The 16,485-nt window shown below is 51.2% G+C and overlaps 8 protein-coding genes across 8 annotated transcripts; 6 read left to right on the top strand and 2 right to left on the bottom strand.

Annotated features, from left to right (window-relative positions):
• Positions 1-360: 360 nt before the first annotated feature.
• P170DRAFT_364815 (FAD-binding domain-containing protein) lies at positions 361-1,884 on the top strand (the record flags this gene model as incomplete). The annotated part of the gene is made up of 3 exons (XM_024844665.1): positions 361-793; positions 853-1,351; positions 1,401-1,884. Coding segments are annotated over 3 exons (1,416 nt in total), but the record flags the coding sequence as incomplete, so codon positions are not given.
• Positions 1,885-2,277: 393 nt separating this feature from the next.
• Positions 2,278-3,618, top strand: P170DRAFT_439874 (uncharacterized protein). Its single transcript, XM_024849936.1, has one exon. The coding sequence runs from the start codon at positions 2,301-2,303 to the stop codon at positions 3,540-3,542; it is 1,242 nt and encodes a 413-aa protein (XP_024701522.1). The 5' UTR covers positions 2,278-2,300; the 3' UTR covers positions 3,543-3,618.
• An 86-nt stretch (positions 3,619-3,704) lies between these two features.
• On the top strand, positions 3,705-4,344 carry P170DRAFT_439873 (uncharacterized protein). Its single transcript, XM_024849935.1, has one exon. It carries the CDS (start codon positions 3,775-3,777, stop codon positions 4,306-4,308), a length of 534 nt encoding a protein of 177 aa, XP_024701521.1. The 5' UTR covers positions 3,705-3,774; the 3' UTR covers positions 4,309-4,344.
• Positions 4,345-4,726: 382 nt separating this feature from the next.
• On the bottom strand, positions 4,727-5,765 carry P170DRAFT_439871 (alpha/beta fold hydrolase). The gene has a single exon (XM_024849934.1). It carries the CDS (start codon positions 5,621-5,623, stop codon positions 4,790-4,792), a length of 834 nt encoding a protein of 277 aa, XP_024701520.1. The 5' UTR covers positions 5,624-5,765; the 3' UTR covers positions 4,727-4,789.
• Positions 5,766-6,682: 917 nt separating this feature from the next.
• P170DRAFT_467324 (MFS general substrate transporter) lies at positions 6,683-8,335 on the top strand (the record flags this gene model as incomplete). The annotated part of the gene is made up of 1 exon (XM_024852475.1): positions 6,683-8,335. One exon carries the CDS (start codon positions 6,683-6,685, stop codon positions 8,333-8,335), a length of 1,653 nt encoding a protein of 550 aa, XP_024701519.1.
• A 324-nt stretch (positions 8,336-8,659) lies between these two features.
• Positions 8,660-9,643, bottom strand: P170DRAFT_512763 (uncharacterized protein; the record flags this gene model as incomplete). Its single annotated transcript, XM_024855020.1, has 2 exons — positions 8,660-8,959; positions 9,019-9,643. The coding sequence occupies 2 exons, from the start codon at positions 9,641-9,643 to the stop codon at positions 8,763-8,765; spliced, it is 822 nt and encodes a 273-aa protein (XP_024701518.1). The 3' UTR covers positions 8,660-8,762.
• A 675-nt stretch (positions 9,644-10,318) lies between these two features.
• On the top strand, positions 10,319-11,328 carry P170DRAFT_439870 (class I SAM-dependent methyltransferase). The gene has a single exon (XM_024849933.1). The coding sequence runs from the start codon at positions 10,418-10,420 to the stop codon at positions 11,180-11,182; it is 765 nt and encodes a 254-aa protein (XP_024701517.1). The 5' UTR covers positions 10,319-10,417; the 3' UTR covers positions 11,183-11,328.
• A 764-nt stretch (positions 11,329-12,092) lies between these two features.
• P170DRAFT_512761 (uncharacterized protein) lies at positions 12,093-15,146 on the top strand. Its single transcript, XM_024855019.1, has 2 exons — positions 12,093-13,329; positions 13,399-15,146. The coding sequence occupies exons 1-2, from the start codon at positions 12,522-12,524 to the stop codon at positions 15,105-15,107; spliced, it is 2,517 nt and encodes an 838-aa protein (XP_024701516.1). The 5' UTR covers positions 12,093-12,521; the 3' UTR covers positions 15,108-15,146.
• The last annotated feature ends 1,339 nt before the right edge of the window (positions 15,147-16,485 follow it).

Here is a 16,485-nt window from a genome sequence, read left to right as displayed (position 1 = left end):
CCCTGAGCCTTGCTGGCTGCCAATTTTTGGATTTTTGGATTCTGCCTGAAAACGTCACTCTGCTGGCGCATTTCCGTTGCCTCTCAGGCATTTAGAAAGTGACTTGTGACTACCTCAGTGGTACCCTGTATTCATATGGCTGTTCTATTCATAGTAACCGTCTACCAGACTTATGAATCTACGCATTGATACACTCAAAGCGTGCGGCGAGGGTATATTTAAAGCTCCTTGCAGTCCTCATCTATTCGACCACAAAATTTGGATTAGTTTTATCCAGACCAGACGTATTCCAAACTCACTTGCATCCGACCAAGACTACTAGTGTCCTCTTTCCTAAACCCGTAGCATGCCAACCAAGCAGCAATCCAGGCCTTGCGTCAGGCTCTCCCGCAAGACCAAGTCATTGAGCAAGGCACGGATGAATTTCACAAACTGAATGCATCCTACCTTTCCGCCCTCCAGAGTGATATCACTCCGGCCTGCATTGTTCGACCATCCAGCAAAGAACAGATTGTCGCCTTTCTGCGGACAATCCGTCCATTCATTGACCGCGGCGAGGCGGCATTCGCTATACGCGGAGCAGGACAACAGCCTGCCCCGGGCTGCTCTAACATCCAGGATGGAATAACCCTGGACCTGGGCCTCTTGACCGGAATCGAAATTAAAGACGGCAGTGTATCCATCGCAGCTGGCGAACGCTGGGGAGCTGTCTATGAAAATCTGGATGCCGCCGGGCTCGGTGTCACGGGCGCGCGCTCGTCTCGGGGCGGCATTGGAGGATTGGCGCTTCAGGGTAACTCTTCCATACCCACTGACGAGTGTTCAAAATGCACAAAATTAATACCAGTCTAGGTGGTCTCTCATTCTTCTCCTCTCGAGAAGGTTTCATCTGCGACAATGTCCTCAACTACGAGATCGTCCTTGCCTCCGGAGAAGTCGTACAAGCCAACGCCCATGAGAACTCCGACCTGTGGATCGCTCTTCGCGGGGGCGCCAATAACTTCGGCGTCATTACTCGCTATGATATGCGGACGTTCCTGCAGGGTCCGTTCTGGGGTGGCAGCGTGTATTACTTCGCATCTAGCTTTCCGGACCAGATTGACGCGCTGGTCAGCGAGGTGCAGAAGCCAGATGCTACAAAAGAGACACATTTGATGATCAGCATCGGCTACCACTTCGGCGAAACTATGTGTCAGAATCAAGTCTATTATACTCAGAGCGCTGAGAAGCCTGCCGTCCTAGAGCCGTTCACAGCGATACAGCCGCAGGTTGATCAGTTGAACTCCATGCGCCTGCAGACGCTGAAGGAGGCTGCTTCGGAGCAGGCTTCTGTTGCTATGGATCAGTTGAGGTGGGTATTTCCGAGATTGTGCTTGCTACAGGATTCTGATTTGGTATAGATGCGCATACATGAACATCACGGTGAAAGCAGACGTTCCGACACTCCAAGCTGCCAGCGACATCTACACTGCTGCACTCGAGCCCATCAAGCCTCTCGAGGGGCTGATCTGTTCTCTCACACTCCAGCCCTACCCAGTGTCCTTGCTGAAGAAGTCCGCGGCGCGTGGCGGCAACTCGCTTGGTTTGGATGCGGCAAATGGCCCGGTGGTGTCCGTTCTTCTTCTGACTTACTGGAAGAATCGCAGTGACGATAAGAAGATCCTGGATACCATGCGAGTGGCTCTAGAGAACATCGAGAAGGATGCAGAGTCCCGCGGTCAGAGTGTTCCGTTCCGCTTTATGAACTATGCCTTTCCGTTCCAGGACCCTGTTGCTTCGTATGGGGCCGAGAATAAACAGAGACTGCAGGATGTGAGTCGGAAGTATGATCCAGAAGGCGTGTTTCAGAAGGGCGTTCCGGGTGGTTTTAAATTGTTTACTTGAGGGTGGGTGGTCTCCTTTCACAGGTTTAGCGTTCAAGTTCGCATATGCCTTCCTCTTATCATTGGCTATCCCATCAATTCTCTTAATGCGCCCGATAGAAGTATAATAAGATGCTGTTGTAGCAATTGTTCCTCCTCATCGGGACGAGGACAAGCAACAACAAAACACTCCCATGTAGCTGAAACTCCCACAATGCAGAAGAATACCCCAGTTCACTTTTCTCCTAAGTTTCCCTAGCCTGAATATCCCGTCCTTGGCTAACCAAACGCTGAACGTCGTTGAACGCCCGGTGACCCACCGGATCAGCCTTGTGCTCTTGGGGGCGGATCTCCCGACTTATTTAGCATGGAATGAAGTCCCCAAGGCAAGCCATCCGCTCATGTGAAAACTATCCCCAAACAAGCATCTCACCAGCCATGTTTGGCCCGCCAAAGAGGCCCGATTCCAAAGATCTCAAGGTCAACCTCGCCGCCCCGCCCGCCTGGACCTTTGCCCCTGGCGACAGCATCATCGGCACCGTCGTACGCCACACATCGATCGTCAGTCCCGAGGCAACAATTCAGCTAACCCTACGGGGAGCTACCGAGACCAGGACACTTGAAAGATCCGGCAATCAGAGTGAAGACCGTGTCAGTCGGTGGGACCTCTTAGACCCAAAGACGATTGACCTCTTTCGGGGACCTTTGCATCTCCCCGAAGGTAGTGAAGAATGCCTAACATTCCCATTTGAGGTGAATATCCCGCCCGGGCCGTCTGTCACACAGATTAGACGCCGTAAAAATGAGTCAAGTTATCTGCCCGTCGACCAGGAAAGCGTGGAGCAGCACATCCTCCCCGGGACGTTCTTCGAGAGCAACAACGGCGACTCGAGTGGAATGGTCAAATACACCCTAGAAGTTGAAATGCGATACCGTCGCGGTGGCGGATATTTCACGAATAAAGATACATGTCCTGTTGTTATCCGACATACTGCGCTGGACCCTCCGCTAGTACATTACGAGATGATCAAGCATACGACAAACACACGCATTCACAACCACCGGTTAGTGACCGGAACAGGGCAGTTATCCTTCCGACAAAAGATGCAGAACATCTACGGGTCTTCTAAAGTCCCTGAATTCACGTACAGAGTCGAGGTCAGCGCGCCCAAGGCCGTGCAGCTAGACCACCCCGTCCCAATCCCGCTGGCTGTCAATATCGTGTGCGTCCCAGACAAGACCAGCCCGGCGCTACAAGACGCGGTGGTTAAAGTCACATTGCAGTCGATTCGCGTCACTATCGCCGCCATGACATCCGTCTATGTTCGCGGAGACTCGGGGCCCAAGTCTCTCAGTGACTTTTGGCGCAAGCATCACACTCTCGATATTAAGACTACCCTGCCCAATTCTCAGAACCCAGTTGCATTTCAAGTCGGGCAGGAAAGTCGTCCTTTCGACGTTGGGAGTATATGTCGGCTTTATTTAGGGTCGGATAGCTTCCGGAAGAGTCCTCAGAGGCAGCATTTCCACGGCATATCTGTGCGTGCAGTTCATCCGAGCTTCAAATCGTATATTGTTTGGCATCGGCATGAGCTGGAGTGCAACCTCTGCCTTGTCGTTGCAGGTCAGTCCCAGACCGTCACAGTATGTGGGCCCATAACAGTCATGCCTGCGGATTAGCAAGATCGACGTCCTAAGCATGCTACATGGGTGGAAAGTTCTCTTAATTTTATGAAATATTCGTTATACCAGAAACAATCTGCAGGCAAAAGCGGGCGGTGGAATGTTCGCTTAATTGTTAGCCTCGGGTAGTCTGCCCGCGTAACATTTTTGCGTCACCTTTGAACATCGAATCCATCACAGGGTAATTCCATACTCTTATTGATTTCATTTCCACCCCAGCGCTTTCACGATGGATATCTCCCAAATCTCCACCCAACTCTCCCCAACCCCAAAAGCATTCCCAAATTGCTGCCTATCCATTTCCAGGACCCTAACATCCCACCTCGCCTCTCTCCTGCCCAAAAAGCCCTCCTTCACCGTCTCAATCGGCAGCGGATCCGGCCTTCTAGAAGCTCTCATCTCACATCGCCACTCTGATGTATTAATCGAGGGCGTGGAGGTCAACTCCACTGTAAACCGGTACATCTTGGAACCAGACATGAATGTGGTTCACGGAACGTGGGATCTTCACCCTAGGGTCCGCGAGGCCGCAGCGTGGATGTTTGTCTATCCGCGGGAGCCGAAACTGGTTAGCAAGTATTTGGAGACTTTCTCCGCAGATGAGGTTGAGATCATTGTTTGGTTGGGACCCAGGGCTGATTGGGTGGATTATGAGCCTTGTTTTCGGGCCTCTATGTTTTCGGATGTGCAGGTTTATGAGGATGTGGGGGTGGCGGGGTTTGAGATGTTGGTTGTAATGAGGAAAAGTGATGGGGTGGTTTAATTTATTCTTCTCATTTAAAATGCTCCCTAGCTGAGATTGGGAGCCTCGGACTTTTATCAGGGGCGTGCTATGGGCACATCGGGTACTGCGAGTATATACACAAGACGGGATGCTGAACCCTTCGAATCGCCTTTTGCAAGTCTCCCAGCGTCTTAAAAAAGCTTCCGATTCAGCTTAATGCTGTTTTTTTTTTTTTTTTTTTTTTTTTTTTTTTTTTTTTGTCGGCATGTCTGACAAACAAATATCACGGCCGAGAAAAATGATTCCGGCAGGACTGGACCAGCAACGGTATTTGGACCATGATTATACGGTGGTCTTTGAGAGATAATTCGAGAATCGCATCTTGAATTTCATGTTCTTCTGTCCCTCAAGGACAAAGTTCAATCTGGCTTGCATGGCTGTTCTCCATTTTACATCTTCAGTTTTTATTCCATGCACTAGAGTGGGTATGTACATCAATCATCATCCACATGGACAGCTCTTATTTCTCCACACGACCTCGCCATTCCTCAACCCGAAAAATCCAATCCCGAACAAGGGCTGCAAAAAGACCAGTCTCATCAATCGGAAGGCCATGCGTACCACGATCCAACACAGCATATGTAGATCGTGGATAGAGACCCAGCAGGCGCAAACTATCCCTATACCCAACGCTCTCATCATGCCGACCACATACAATCAGCGTGGGTGCAAAGAACTTGGCGCTTTCATTGTCCAACGAAAACGATAACTGATATCGGCGTGTGTCTTCGCGGATCGGATCTAGCACCTTCACGTCCGATGCTTTCTCCGCTGGAGTGTACGCCTGGTCGTATTTTGTCTTCAAAGCCTGCACGTACGCAGGAGTTTGAACGAGGACGTTTCCGAGAAGCGCCTTGTCCTCGGCTGGCATGTTCGCCATGACTTCCTCGTTCGCAACCAACGGCTCGAATGTATCCACGTCGCGCATGCTATCTGTTGGTTCGATGAGCGGGACCCGCAGTAGTAACCCATCGACTTGGTCGATGTATTTCTGCGCAATCGCGCGCGCAAGGTAACCCCCACATGACGAGCCGACGACTAAGAACCTTGATGTCCCGAGTCGAGAATCAATGAATTGCCCTAGTCGATGGTATACGTCGTCTTGGTCCTGGACATTGTTCGCAGGTGATGTGCCCATGCCGGGAAGGTCGACGTAGATCCGGCGCAATCCTAGTGTTTTGCTGAAAATCGGCTCAAAGTCCAGCTGGTCGGCTTTTCCCTGCATCTGCCATCCGTGGATGATCACGACGGGAAGTCCTTCGCCGATTTCATGAGCTGAGAGGAGAGAGTCCATGGTGGGATTTTGGGGAGAATGCTTGGCGATGGTTGATGGAATTGGTGGAATGTGAATCTTGATTCTGAGGGTCGGATTGACGCAGGAAAACGGTGATGATCGTCTTTTACTTCCTGCCTACATGGCTCTATTTATACTGCTTTCCAGGGCTCCAGAGTTGTTGAAATAAATTAATTTGATGGTTTTTATCACGCGATTTGGGGGCGTAGTTTGTTCTGTTTGTCTAGATTGTCTAGTTTGTCGTATTTGCCTTGTTGGCTTCATTTGGCCTGTTTGCTTGGTTTACATCGATGCTGTTTCCGGAAGCTTGTATTTTGCGTACTGGAACGTTGCAAAGTCCGGTATTATTACGCATCCCGTACACAATTCGAACCTCATGCTTACCCGTATCGGGATTAGCGCATAACCAGTAAACCAGTATCTTCCACGTCAAAGGAAATACCACACAGGAGTCGCTATGGACGTACGTTGTTTCGAACGTTCTCCTTGGTCTTTACTTGGTGCAATGAAATTTCATCATTTTGCTCAATTACAAGGTCCAGAATGCTCCCAACAAAGACCCGTCATGCCCACTGGTGTGGCTTAATCTGCTTCTAAATGGCGCCAACATCGCAGGGCTTGGAACTGATCCAGTGGAAGATCGACATGCGCCACCGGAAATCTGCCAGTAGAAAGAAGGTGCCATGACTCGTGTTTTCTGACAGCGAGGGCTTCGCCGATACCGGGGTTAGCCGGGGCTTTTTTATAGGGGTGTACCTGTCACAGGGGAATTTGAGGTTGAATTCCGATTGAGTAGCTGAAATAAGAGATTTGCTAGGAGCCTAAAGCATAATGCAGGAAGCCGACGGGTCTCTAAAGCCGAAAGAACTGCTAACTGCGGCCGACATGGTAGTGTTGGTAGATGGGTTCTTTGTTTCTACCACCGAACTGATACAGGGAACGAAATTATTTATAGTTCAGTCGTCGACATGATTACGTTTTCAGTTTGGATCTGTTATTTCTCATTTCAAAAGACATTGACATATCCCCAGTCACTGCTGTTGTCTTCATGGTCTCAACATGAAAAAGATGATAGATGAAACTGATACCTCCCCTACCGTTTCACCAGCTGAACCAACGTCATCTGAAACGTCCAATCATAATCTCCGATTCTGGGGAATATTCGCAGCCCTCTGCTTACTGGCCTTCATCTCCGCCCTGGATGTGGCAATCATCACAACAGCCCTCCCAACCATCACCAGCGACATTGGCGGCGCTACTCAATTCGTTTGGATAGCAAATTCGTTTGTTCTCGCCTCATCCGTACTACAGCCGCTGACAGGCCAGCTCGCAAATATCCTCGGCCGCCGTACGCCCATGATCGGATCAACTGCGCTCTTCATTCTGGGCAGTGGAATCGCCGGCGGCGCCCACAATCCCGCCATGTTAATCGGCGGTCGCGCAGTGCAAGGTGTCGGTGCAGGGGGGATCTACGTTCTCTTAGATATTGTATGCTGCGATCTCGTACCGCTTCGTGAGCGCGGCAAGTACCTTGGCCTCATGTTCTCGTGGTCTGGCCTCGCAGCCGCCCTGGGTCCCGTGGTCGGCGGAGCCCTAGCAGAAGCAAACTGGCGCTGGATCTTCTATCTCAATCTTCCCATCTGCGGAGTCGCCCTGGCCCTCATCCTCCCTTTCATGCGTGTCCACACCGGCTCACAAACCAAGAACCCCAAGCTCACCCAGATCGACTACCTCGGCAACCTCATCTTCATCCCCAGCATGACTTCCCTCCTCCTTGGCCTCGTAACCGGCGGTGTCCAGCACCCTTGGTCCTCCTGGCGCGTTCTTCTACCTCTCATCCTAGGCGCCCTAGGCTGGATAGCATTCCACATCCAACAAGCCTTCTCCAAACATCCCAGCGTCCCAAACCACCTCTTCGCCAACCGCACCTCTGCCGTCGGCTTCGCTCTCACTTTCCTCTCCTCCATCCTCGTCCAAGCCACATCCTACTTCCTCCCGATCTACTTCCAAGCCGTGAAGAGCACCACCGTCCTCCGCTCCGGCGTCAACTTCCTCCCCTTCGCCATCGGAACCCTCTTCTTCGCCGCCGCCGCAGGAACCCTCCTCAGCAAGCTGGGAGCCTACAGACCCATCCACGCTGTTGCGTTCGCCCTCTCGGCTATTAGCTTTGGACTGTTCACGCTCCTAAACGAGACCACGAGCACAGTCGCTTGGGTGTTCTATCAGCTTATCGGCAGCGCAGGCGCGGGCATGGTCCTCTCGACGCTGCTCCCTGCCATTATGGCTGCGTTATCGGAATCGGATGTGGCGGCCGCGTCGGCGACGTATAGCTTTATACGCACGTTCGGGTATATTTGGGGTGTTACAGTTCCATCGATTGTGTTTAATGGGGTGTGGAAGGGGGAGTTGGCAGGGGGGAAGGTTCAAGAGACTTCGCTGAGAGAGGAGTTGTGGGAGGGAGGAGCGTATGCTTTTGCGAGTCAGGCGCATTCTCTGCGGGATGAGGTAGAGAAGGGTGTTTGGGGCGAGGTTGTGAGTATTTATTCTAGGAGTTTGAGGACGATTTGGTGGGTTGGGTTGGGGATTAGTGTGGTTGGGTTCGGTTTGGTTTGGGTGGCGAAGGGGTTGGAGTTGAGGACGGAATTGGAGACGGAGTATGGGATTCAGGAGAAAAGGGAGGGGGAAAACCAGGGTGGAAGATCCGAGGCTTGATTATAGCCTTCAAGCAGTTGAAAAGCGGGTATACGTGTCACTGAAGATAGTCAACCAATGTCGCTGTGTTTGATATTTTGGTTAAGTGCCTGGACGGGGATCTGCATGGAAGTGTCGCCGCTGTCGGACTTTATTGTTCGACAAAAGTCGAATATTGTGAACTTTAGAAAACATCCTGAGGATACACTCTGCTTCAGGATGTGTCCTAAAATGTACTAAAAACACCTTGTGGGTTGACAGAGAGAACCAACGTTTTCGATGAAACAAAAAAGCCATCTCAACATGCCCAGGCAGAGCAATTAGACATTCAAGCAGCTAGATGAAATGGGAGAGGATCACTTCATAAAACGAACAGCCAAGTGCAGTTCCCGAAATAGCAGTTCAACGGGGCTGTGAGTAGTATCAGAGGACAGACACCCTTCGACATTTACTTTTTAGTCTCGTTGACATTAGCCAGAAGCTCTACGCTTCTGGCCTCAACAGCAGAATAATCGTCATAGAGGTTAACCAGCTGGGTGATCCGATTGAAGATGTCATACTCTCCAGGTTTGAGCTCACAATTTGACAATCGAAGTCCAGCGACGGTATTGACAATGCGCAGAGTATTGACACACCTTTGGGATGCTATCGCCCTGTTAGTTCTGCGGTAGGCAGTAAAGACGCGAATGGTGAATGTCGCTTACCAAGTGCCTCTACCTGCTCGGGACTTAGCCCGTACAGTTGCCGGAATCTGTCGCGGTCCATGAGTGATCTTCGGTCCATGCACAATCTCGCATCAAGGACGACTTCTGCCTGGGTATTTGAGGAGAGGTGGGAGGCTGGAGGTGTGTTCTCTCCCGTGGACAGACCGCTGTCAAGTTCCCGTAACTTGCTATCCCAGTATATCTCACGAGCCTGGATAAAATGTTCACTGATAGCGCCAAACCACGTTGCATCAGAGGTGAGCCGTTCAATCTGAGCCTGTTGATTGATGTAGAGCTCATTCAGTCGTGTCATGGCTTGTTCTTGGGCTAAGAACTTCGCCTCCATGCGTGAGACACGCTTATCCAGCGACCCAACTATCTGAAGAAGTGCGGACATTTCTTTGTTCAATTGTATGCTGATAGCAGCTGCTGTGTCGCTGAAGCCGAAGGCCATGTCCGCGTTGAGATTCGAATGTTCCATGCCATGTTCCAGATCTTGAAGTCTGGACGTATCGCAATTGTCCGACCGGCATTGTAGGAAGGCATCACGAAGCTCCGCGAGCTCTTGTTTGAGGTCCAAGACCTCCTGTCTCAGATCGAAGGACACGTCGCTAATGATTTCCATTGTATGCTGTTTAATAATAGAGCGTTGAGACTGGAGACCTGGACGAGGATCGTTCTTACTTTCGAAGACACTCATGCTAGAGGTTTGACTAGGTAAGGGCGAGAAAGCTGAATACTACCGGTCGCTGGAGAGATGCGCTTGCCCTCGGCATTACTGTGGGTGACGCTGAGGAAGGAAGTTGTCGAGTGAGTCACCAATACCCCTACTGACGTCAAATAGAGTCATTTCAACAGATGGGCCTCAAAGATTTATCGCTGGTGATGCCGTTGGACTGTGCACGGAGCCAGATGGGATTAGCATGAATATTTTCAGTAAGCGAAAAGGGAAAGAAGAAAGAAGAAAGAAAAATAAAAAGGAAGGAGAAGAACATGAAAGGGAAGAAAAGAATAAATCAATATGGTTTGAACTACATCCAAGCTGCATAAGATTATAACGGAAGCGTGCGAACATATATTTTGGACGGCCAGAAAACAAATCTGCAAAGACAACTATGCATCTATTTCAAAGCCAATGATCCTCCCGGGATTCACTGGAAACCGAATCCACCAATCCGGGGAAGACAGGATCTCTTGTCGAAAAATGGTATAGATTTCCGAGACTTGATGTGGCTCAAGAGATAAAAGAGTCCGTGTTCCAGCGCCCGGCTTCTTGTTTCCCCTCTGTTCTTTCCACGCTGAACGCATTTGCAAGATTACTATCACATACCAAGCCGCCAACGCAGCCCCCAGTGAAACATATACAGTTGAAGGATTTATTTACGCAAATCTCGCCATAATGACAATCGCAAAGTCTCAAATCCGGTCCGTCCCCGTTGAGGACCTATATTCTCGATGGGGAGCTGGCTACAACCAAGGCCGAGTCAACAACCTCCAGGGCCTAGATGACGTGCAGCTCGAGAGATTTCTACCGAAATACATATCCCTCTTACAAAAAGCCTTCCCCGAGCATCTCAAAGTGGTCGACTTCGGCTGTGGCACCGGACGCAACACCCTGAAACTGGCGATCATGCTTCCTGGCTCCGATATTGTGGGTCTCGACGCGACGAAAAGCCTTCTTGATGTCGCAGAAAGGCAGTCCGAAGATTTAATAGCAACTAGGCCAGCTGAAAGCAGAGCCAAGACCCTCAGCTTCCAGGTATACAACCCTCTGAAAGACGGTGCTCAAATCCCACGCGCGGCCGAACAAGCGCAAGGAATCATTTGTACTCTGGTTCTGGTGCATATCGAATTATCCAAGTTCTTCAAGATGTGCGACGAAATGCTAGTTCCAGGTGGATATTTACTTATCACCAATACACACTCGGATCTCGCCAACGTGTCGCACGGGAACTTTCTGGACCCCGAGACTGGGGAACAGCTCTGGAGTGATGACCACATACACACTGTCGACGATGTGAAGACAGTCGGCGCAGAATGGGGATTTGAGCTCCTGGAGGTACAAGAAGGTATTCCGGAGAATCCAGATATGGTTGGAGCGATGCGTGGGCATTGGGAAGGCGTCAAATGCTGGATTGGGTTTATCTTACGGAAATGCGAATAGGGTGGCCGGACATCCGGCAGGGTATCTCTTCTAGTCCCATCGGAGCTGGCAGAAATAAACATGTAGCAATTAGAGAAGACGACTGAAAAAAGGACTCTTGGAAGATGGTTCTAGATAATGACCCTATCTATCATAGAAATACATAGTACGGTTAACATAAAATGGAAATACATCAACGCCATGAAGATTTTGAGAAGCCACCTGTAACGGGAAACTTCCTCTCTATCAACGGTGAATCTGCCGTTTAGGAGTACGGATCTCTTGAAACCCATGGCAAGCTCTTTGACTTGCTAATCTGGCCCATGTTAGGCACCTCGAATCTTGAATCCCATCACGCTGTGAGTCACGTGGTGTGTTGTGTGATAGGAGCGACCAGCGCTAAGGGTTCTTTGCAAGTCTCTCGAGAAACAAGGCATGTATGTCCACAAGTCCAAAATGAATCCACATTGCAAAAATTCGTATGTCTTTGGGCGTTCCTGGTGTTAGGTGTTAGACCACTAACCTGACGAAATAGATGTTAACAGGCCTAGGGTTGTTGGTCCCGTGACCACCCGGTCCACGGCGATCCGCTTCTTTTCTCCTCCGAGTCTCTCTTTCTCTCCCACTTCTCGCGTAATGATTTCGAACTCAACGTCCGGGTGTTACTATCTATAGCTGGGCTCGGTCCGCTGTATGCCTGATCATCCATGCCAAGATATGCACGCTGACATCAACGACGGCGAGATGGCGTCGATCCCGAGACTTCCATGAGTCGACGTACGGACTACGGAGTAACCAGGGTAAGCAGACTCCACTATAACGGGTAGCCTTATGGGATGGCGGCTGACGGGGTTCCAGAAAACAGCGAATTGGTAGACATCACGTCGCCCGCCTCAGCTGCGCGTCAGACACTGGTTTCCTGATCCTCTATCGACACCTGGTGCGACAGTGAAACCCGGTCGGCAGGCCCTCCTTCCCGACCGCCAAAGCCAAAATCAACGTCTCACAGACTAGAGACCTTGGCAAATGGCGTAGAGGAATTAATCTATTCTTAGCGCACGGACACACAGAGCGCAAGCCTCACTATTGGTGGAAGTTGGACACGAACGCCTATCGACCACGAGGCTGAGAGTCCAGCCCAGCCAGCCAGCCGGTTTTAAATCTCTGTTCCTCCATAAAGGCCGCTCCATTTCCTGCTCTCCCCACTTTCCAGAGCCGCTGGTTCTGGAGCTAAGAATGGCCGGTTCGGCTTGATTCTCATATATTCGGGCGGCTTCCAGCTTCGGCCTTCGCTTGTTTTGCTTCCTTCGAGAATGGGTGTCCCGGTCGCTGGTGCGCATCTCTACACTCGCTGAACACAATGTCGTCCGGTCAACCAGAGCAGTTTTCTCTCCCTCCAATTTCTCGCTCATCTCATTCCCGTTCCGACCGCCCGGGAACGTCCTGGAACCCATTTGATCCGATTTCGCCGTCTGACCGCTCCTACATTCGTTACGAACGAGCACACACGCCGCAGGAGGAAGAAGATGTCACGGCGTACGCAGGACTCGGGATCAACGATTCTACACAGCGACTAGTTTCCAATCGAGATAGTCGAGGACCCGACCAGGCAACTCCGACCAGCGATCTCTTCTCCCCGGGTTTCTCGGAGCAGCAAACCCTACGGTCGCATTACTCCAGAGCATCATTCGTCGATAGCGAATTCAACACAACGAAGTGTTCGTGCAAAAAGCGAGTGGTCCAGCGTCGGTGTTCATGGGTTCCCATCACCGTACTGGTGCTGGCCATCTACTCGACTATTGTTTCGGGAATATACTTTGTTGTGTCCTGGCTGAGGCCTCGATATGGCAACTCTATTGGTACGGATGGGGGTCTTCGGCCTTCCACGGCCAGTTTACTCAGTGCCATGTTTGCCAAGACGATTGAGTTGGCCTATGTCAGCGTCTTTGTTGCGTTCCTGGGACAGTTCCTCAGCCGAAGAGCTATTAAAAAGGGATCCAGCGGCATCAGCATCTCGGATTTAAGTATGCGGACGTGGATCATGCAGCCGGCGTCGATGATCATTCATTCCCAGGCCCTCCGTTACTCAGCGTGGACTGTGCTTGGAATGCTTACTTTAACGGCCACCATTGTCGCGATGCTCTACACCACTGCTGCCGAGGCTCTCGGTGAGTGTGAAATTCCCTTTCCTTCCTGATTTCAAGGGGAAATGCGCTTTTACTAACAAAGCCTTGTAGTGTCACCAAAGCTTCTCCAAGGACCACACGAGGATAGGACCCTGACGGGGAACATCACAGCCAAATTTGCCTGGCCCGACGATTTGCGCAACCACTGCGAGACGGTGATTACACATGATATCGACCCATCGGAAACAGAGCTGGATCGAGGAAATACGTGTCTAGAGCTACAACATGTCAGCCAGGCATACCACAATTATCACGCGTATCTTTCGAAATGGAGCACCATAGATTCTCAGAATAACTCCACAGCACTAGTCCAGGACAAGCGACCACCCCCGGTAGGGACGATGTTCGATAACACCACAGTGACTGGGGCTTGGATCGACCAGACCGACATCACCGAGTTGTCGAAACGCTACGGTCGCATGGTCATCAACGTGACGGCAGCCATGCCTCATGGCGGCGTAGTCAACGCCATAAATAACCCCCAAAACGGCTTCCACCGGCCTAGGATCTCCTCCGAGGGTAATTTCGACGTCAAAGCCCGATTGCCATCTCCTGCAGTAAACGTGCTTTGCGCAGGCATGTCGGCAAAAGAGCTAAGCCCTCTGATCTACGAAGAATGGCCACACGCGCGCTTCAACCCTGACAACTGGACCTTAGATCAGCACAGCGATGTTCCCGTCTACCCATCGTGGCTTAATCGCACCGTGGTCGATGATCTATTCCGGTGGGGGAAGGAATACAACGCGCGCCCACCTATTTTCGGTAAATTCCCCGAGGCATACAACACCATCGTCAACGGATCCGTTTACTTCGGCGACTCTCTCTATCTCCTCGGCCACGCCCCGACCAACCGAACACCGGAGTATGTGCTTTGCTCCATGAAAGCCAAACTCAGCCCTCGCTGCTCGACACGCTACTCCGCCTCAATCCGCGGCGCCGCATTCAGCACGAAGTGCGACAGCCTCAACGACAAATGGCGCTACGACGAGGAATATCCTGACGCGCCCGATGGCGCCTGGGATGCAGATTGGAAAAATATTGCCCATTCCTGGGCCCTCGCCTTGAGTCTCAACACTGGCATCACCAACGGCCGTGCCAGCAACTCCCGGGTCCTCATGCAATTGACCCCCAAGAACGACACACTCAGCCCAAAGGTCCCCTCCGTCGCAGAAGCACTGGCCGTGATGGCGGGGAACACCCTCATCCTCAGCTCCTCCAATGCTCCTTTCGTCCATTTCTGGAACTACACCGACATCAGCAAGGAGCCGAAAAACGCAACCGTCCCCAGTCCGGAGCCGCAGTATTTCCGCGCCACCGTAAGCGTCGTGGGGTATCAGTCAAGCGGGACAGAGAAATGGCACTACGTCTTCTTCGTGATCCTGGGGCTGGCGTTTATCACCAGCGCCTTCTGTCTCGTCTACATGGTTCTCATTAAAGGGCGGCAATTGACAGATTTCACGGACCCGCAGAATCTATTCACGCTTGCGATGAACAGTCCCGCCACGTCAAAGCTTGACGGAGCCTGTGGTGCCGGGCCTTACGGCGAGCATCTCAAGGAGAAATGGTTCGTGGGCATGGAGCCGGAAGACGAGCACTATTATATTCGGACCAAGGCGGAGGAGAGAACGCCGCTCATTCCGACGGCAAGGTACTCGATGAGATCGATGGAGGCGGAGGACGTTATGAAGCCGCCCACGCCAGCAGTGGAGGAGTATGAGCGGGTTTCTTCGAGACGGGGATGGCTATCGCGGTGGTACTGATGTCAGGGATTCATGGTAGATGAGCGATACTGGGTTGACAGAGGACATTGTACGAGGCCCGAGATGGTTCGAGAGTAGGATTAGGTTACGTTTAACGGTTATTTATTTTCCAATAGGCTAATTAATGCTAACTTTCTTTTGATATTAATCACTCGGCTGTCTGTCCTGTTGTCATGAAATCCTCGCTGTCTGCGGTGTTCAGGGGGTCATCTGACCTGTTCTACTTCTTGCTGTTCTTTCTTTCTCGCTTCGTGTCCTCCTTCCCACTCCTCTCACCCATCCGTTCCATCAATCCTCTCTCGCAATTCTGATTTTATTTCGACTGACTGCTGAAATTCTATCGACACGAGTTCTCGCCATTCTTGAGGGTTAATTTTGCTAATATTCCTCGTTCACTCACATCTTCCCGAAGTCTGCCCGACCGCTCATTCCACGCCACTACGTGATCAATTTTTCATAAAGCACCTTTACCACTGAATCGTGCCCGTCAGCTAGCGCCCAAGAGAGCGGAGTTCTACCAGTGGCATCTGAACAGACTATGTCCGCTCCTGCTCGAATCAATACCTCGGCGACACCAGAGTGACCAGCTTCGGCAGCCCAGGACAAGGGTGTACGACAAGTCGAATCTCTTGAATCCACGTCGGCTCCATGGCGTAGGAGAACTTCTGCGGTTTCTCTATGTCCCTTCTCAGCCGCATATGAAAGAGCAGTTCGAAACCAGACCTGATAATCCACATCGGCATACTTGAACAGAAAATAATCGACAATTCCCGCATGGCCTTTTTTCGCGGCTTGTATAAGAGGCATCTCAAAATACGCTTCCGGGAGAGAGTCTGTCCATCGTTCCCCCCATTCAACGAGGATACGAACGATATCGTCATGACCAGCTTCGGCAGCATAATCCAATGCTATCCAGTCTCTGTCGTCAGCGATGAAGGGATGGGCGCCCCTAGCAAGTAATTCCAGCACGATGGCCTGGCTCCCTCCAGTGGCGGCCCATAATAGTGCTGTTCGTGTGCTCTGGTCCCTAGAATCCACGTCTAGAAAAGCATCCTTAGCCAGAAGCTGAATCACGATACTCTCCCATCCTTTTCGAACCGCTGGTATCAAAGCAGGGCCCATGTTATTGAAGTATCTGTACTTAAGAAGCACATGAGCCAACGCCTCGTTTCCTTTGTAGAAAGCCACCATCAGATGCGTTTTATTGGGCGACGATTTGATCTCGTCAAGGTCAGCTCCTTGTTGCAAAAGAAACTCAACCACGGGAACATGTTCATTAGACACAGCCATAGATAGCGATTCCTGGATAGATCTTGCTGTCCTGATCTCAGGCCACTCTAACAGTGTCCTAACGGTATCGACGTGTCCCTGCTCTGCG

Source organism: Aspergillus steynii (genome assembly GCF_002849105.1).
Source record: "Aspergillus steynii IBT 23096 chromosome Unknown P170scaffold_7, whole genome shotgun sequence".
Lineage (NCBI taxonomy): Eukaryota > Fungi > Ascomycota > Eurotiomycetes > Eurotiales > Aspergillaceae > Aspergillus > Aspergillus steynii.
Note: the sequence above shows the minus strand (reverse complement) of the source record. Positions and strands in the feature narration are given on the sequence as shown.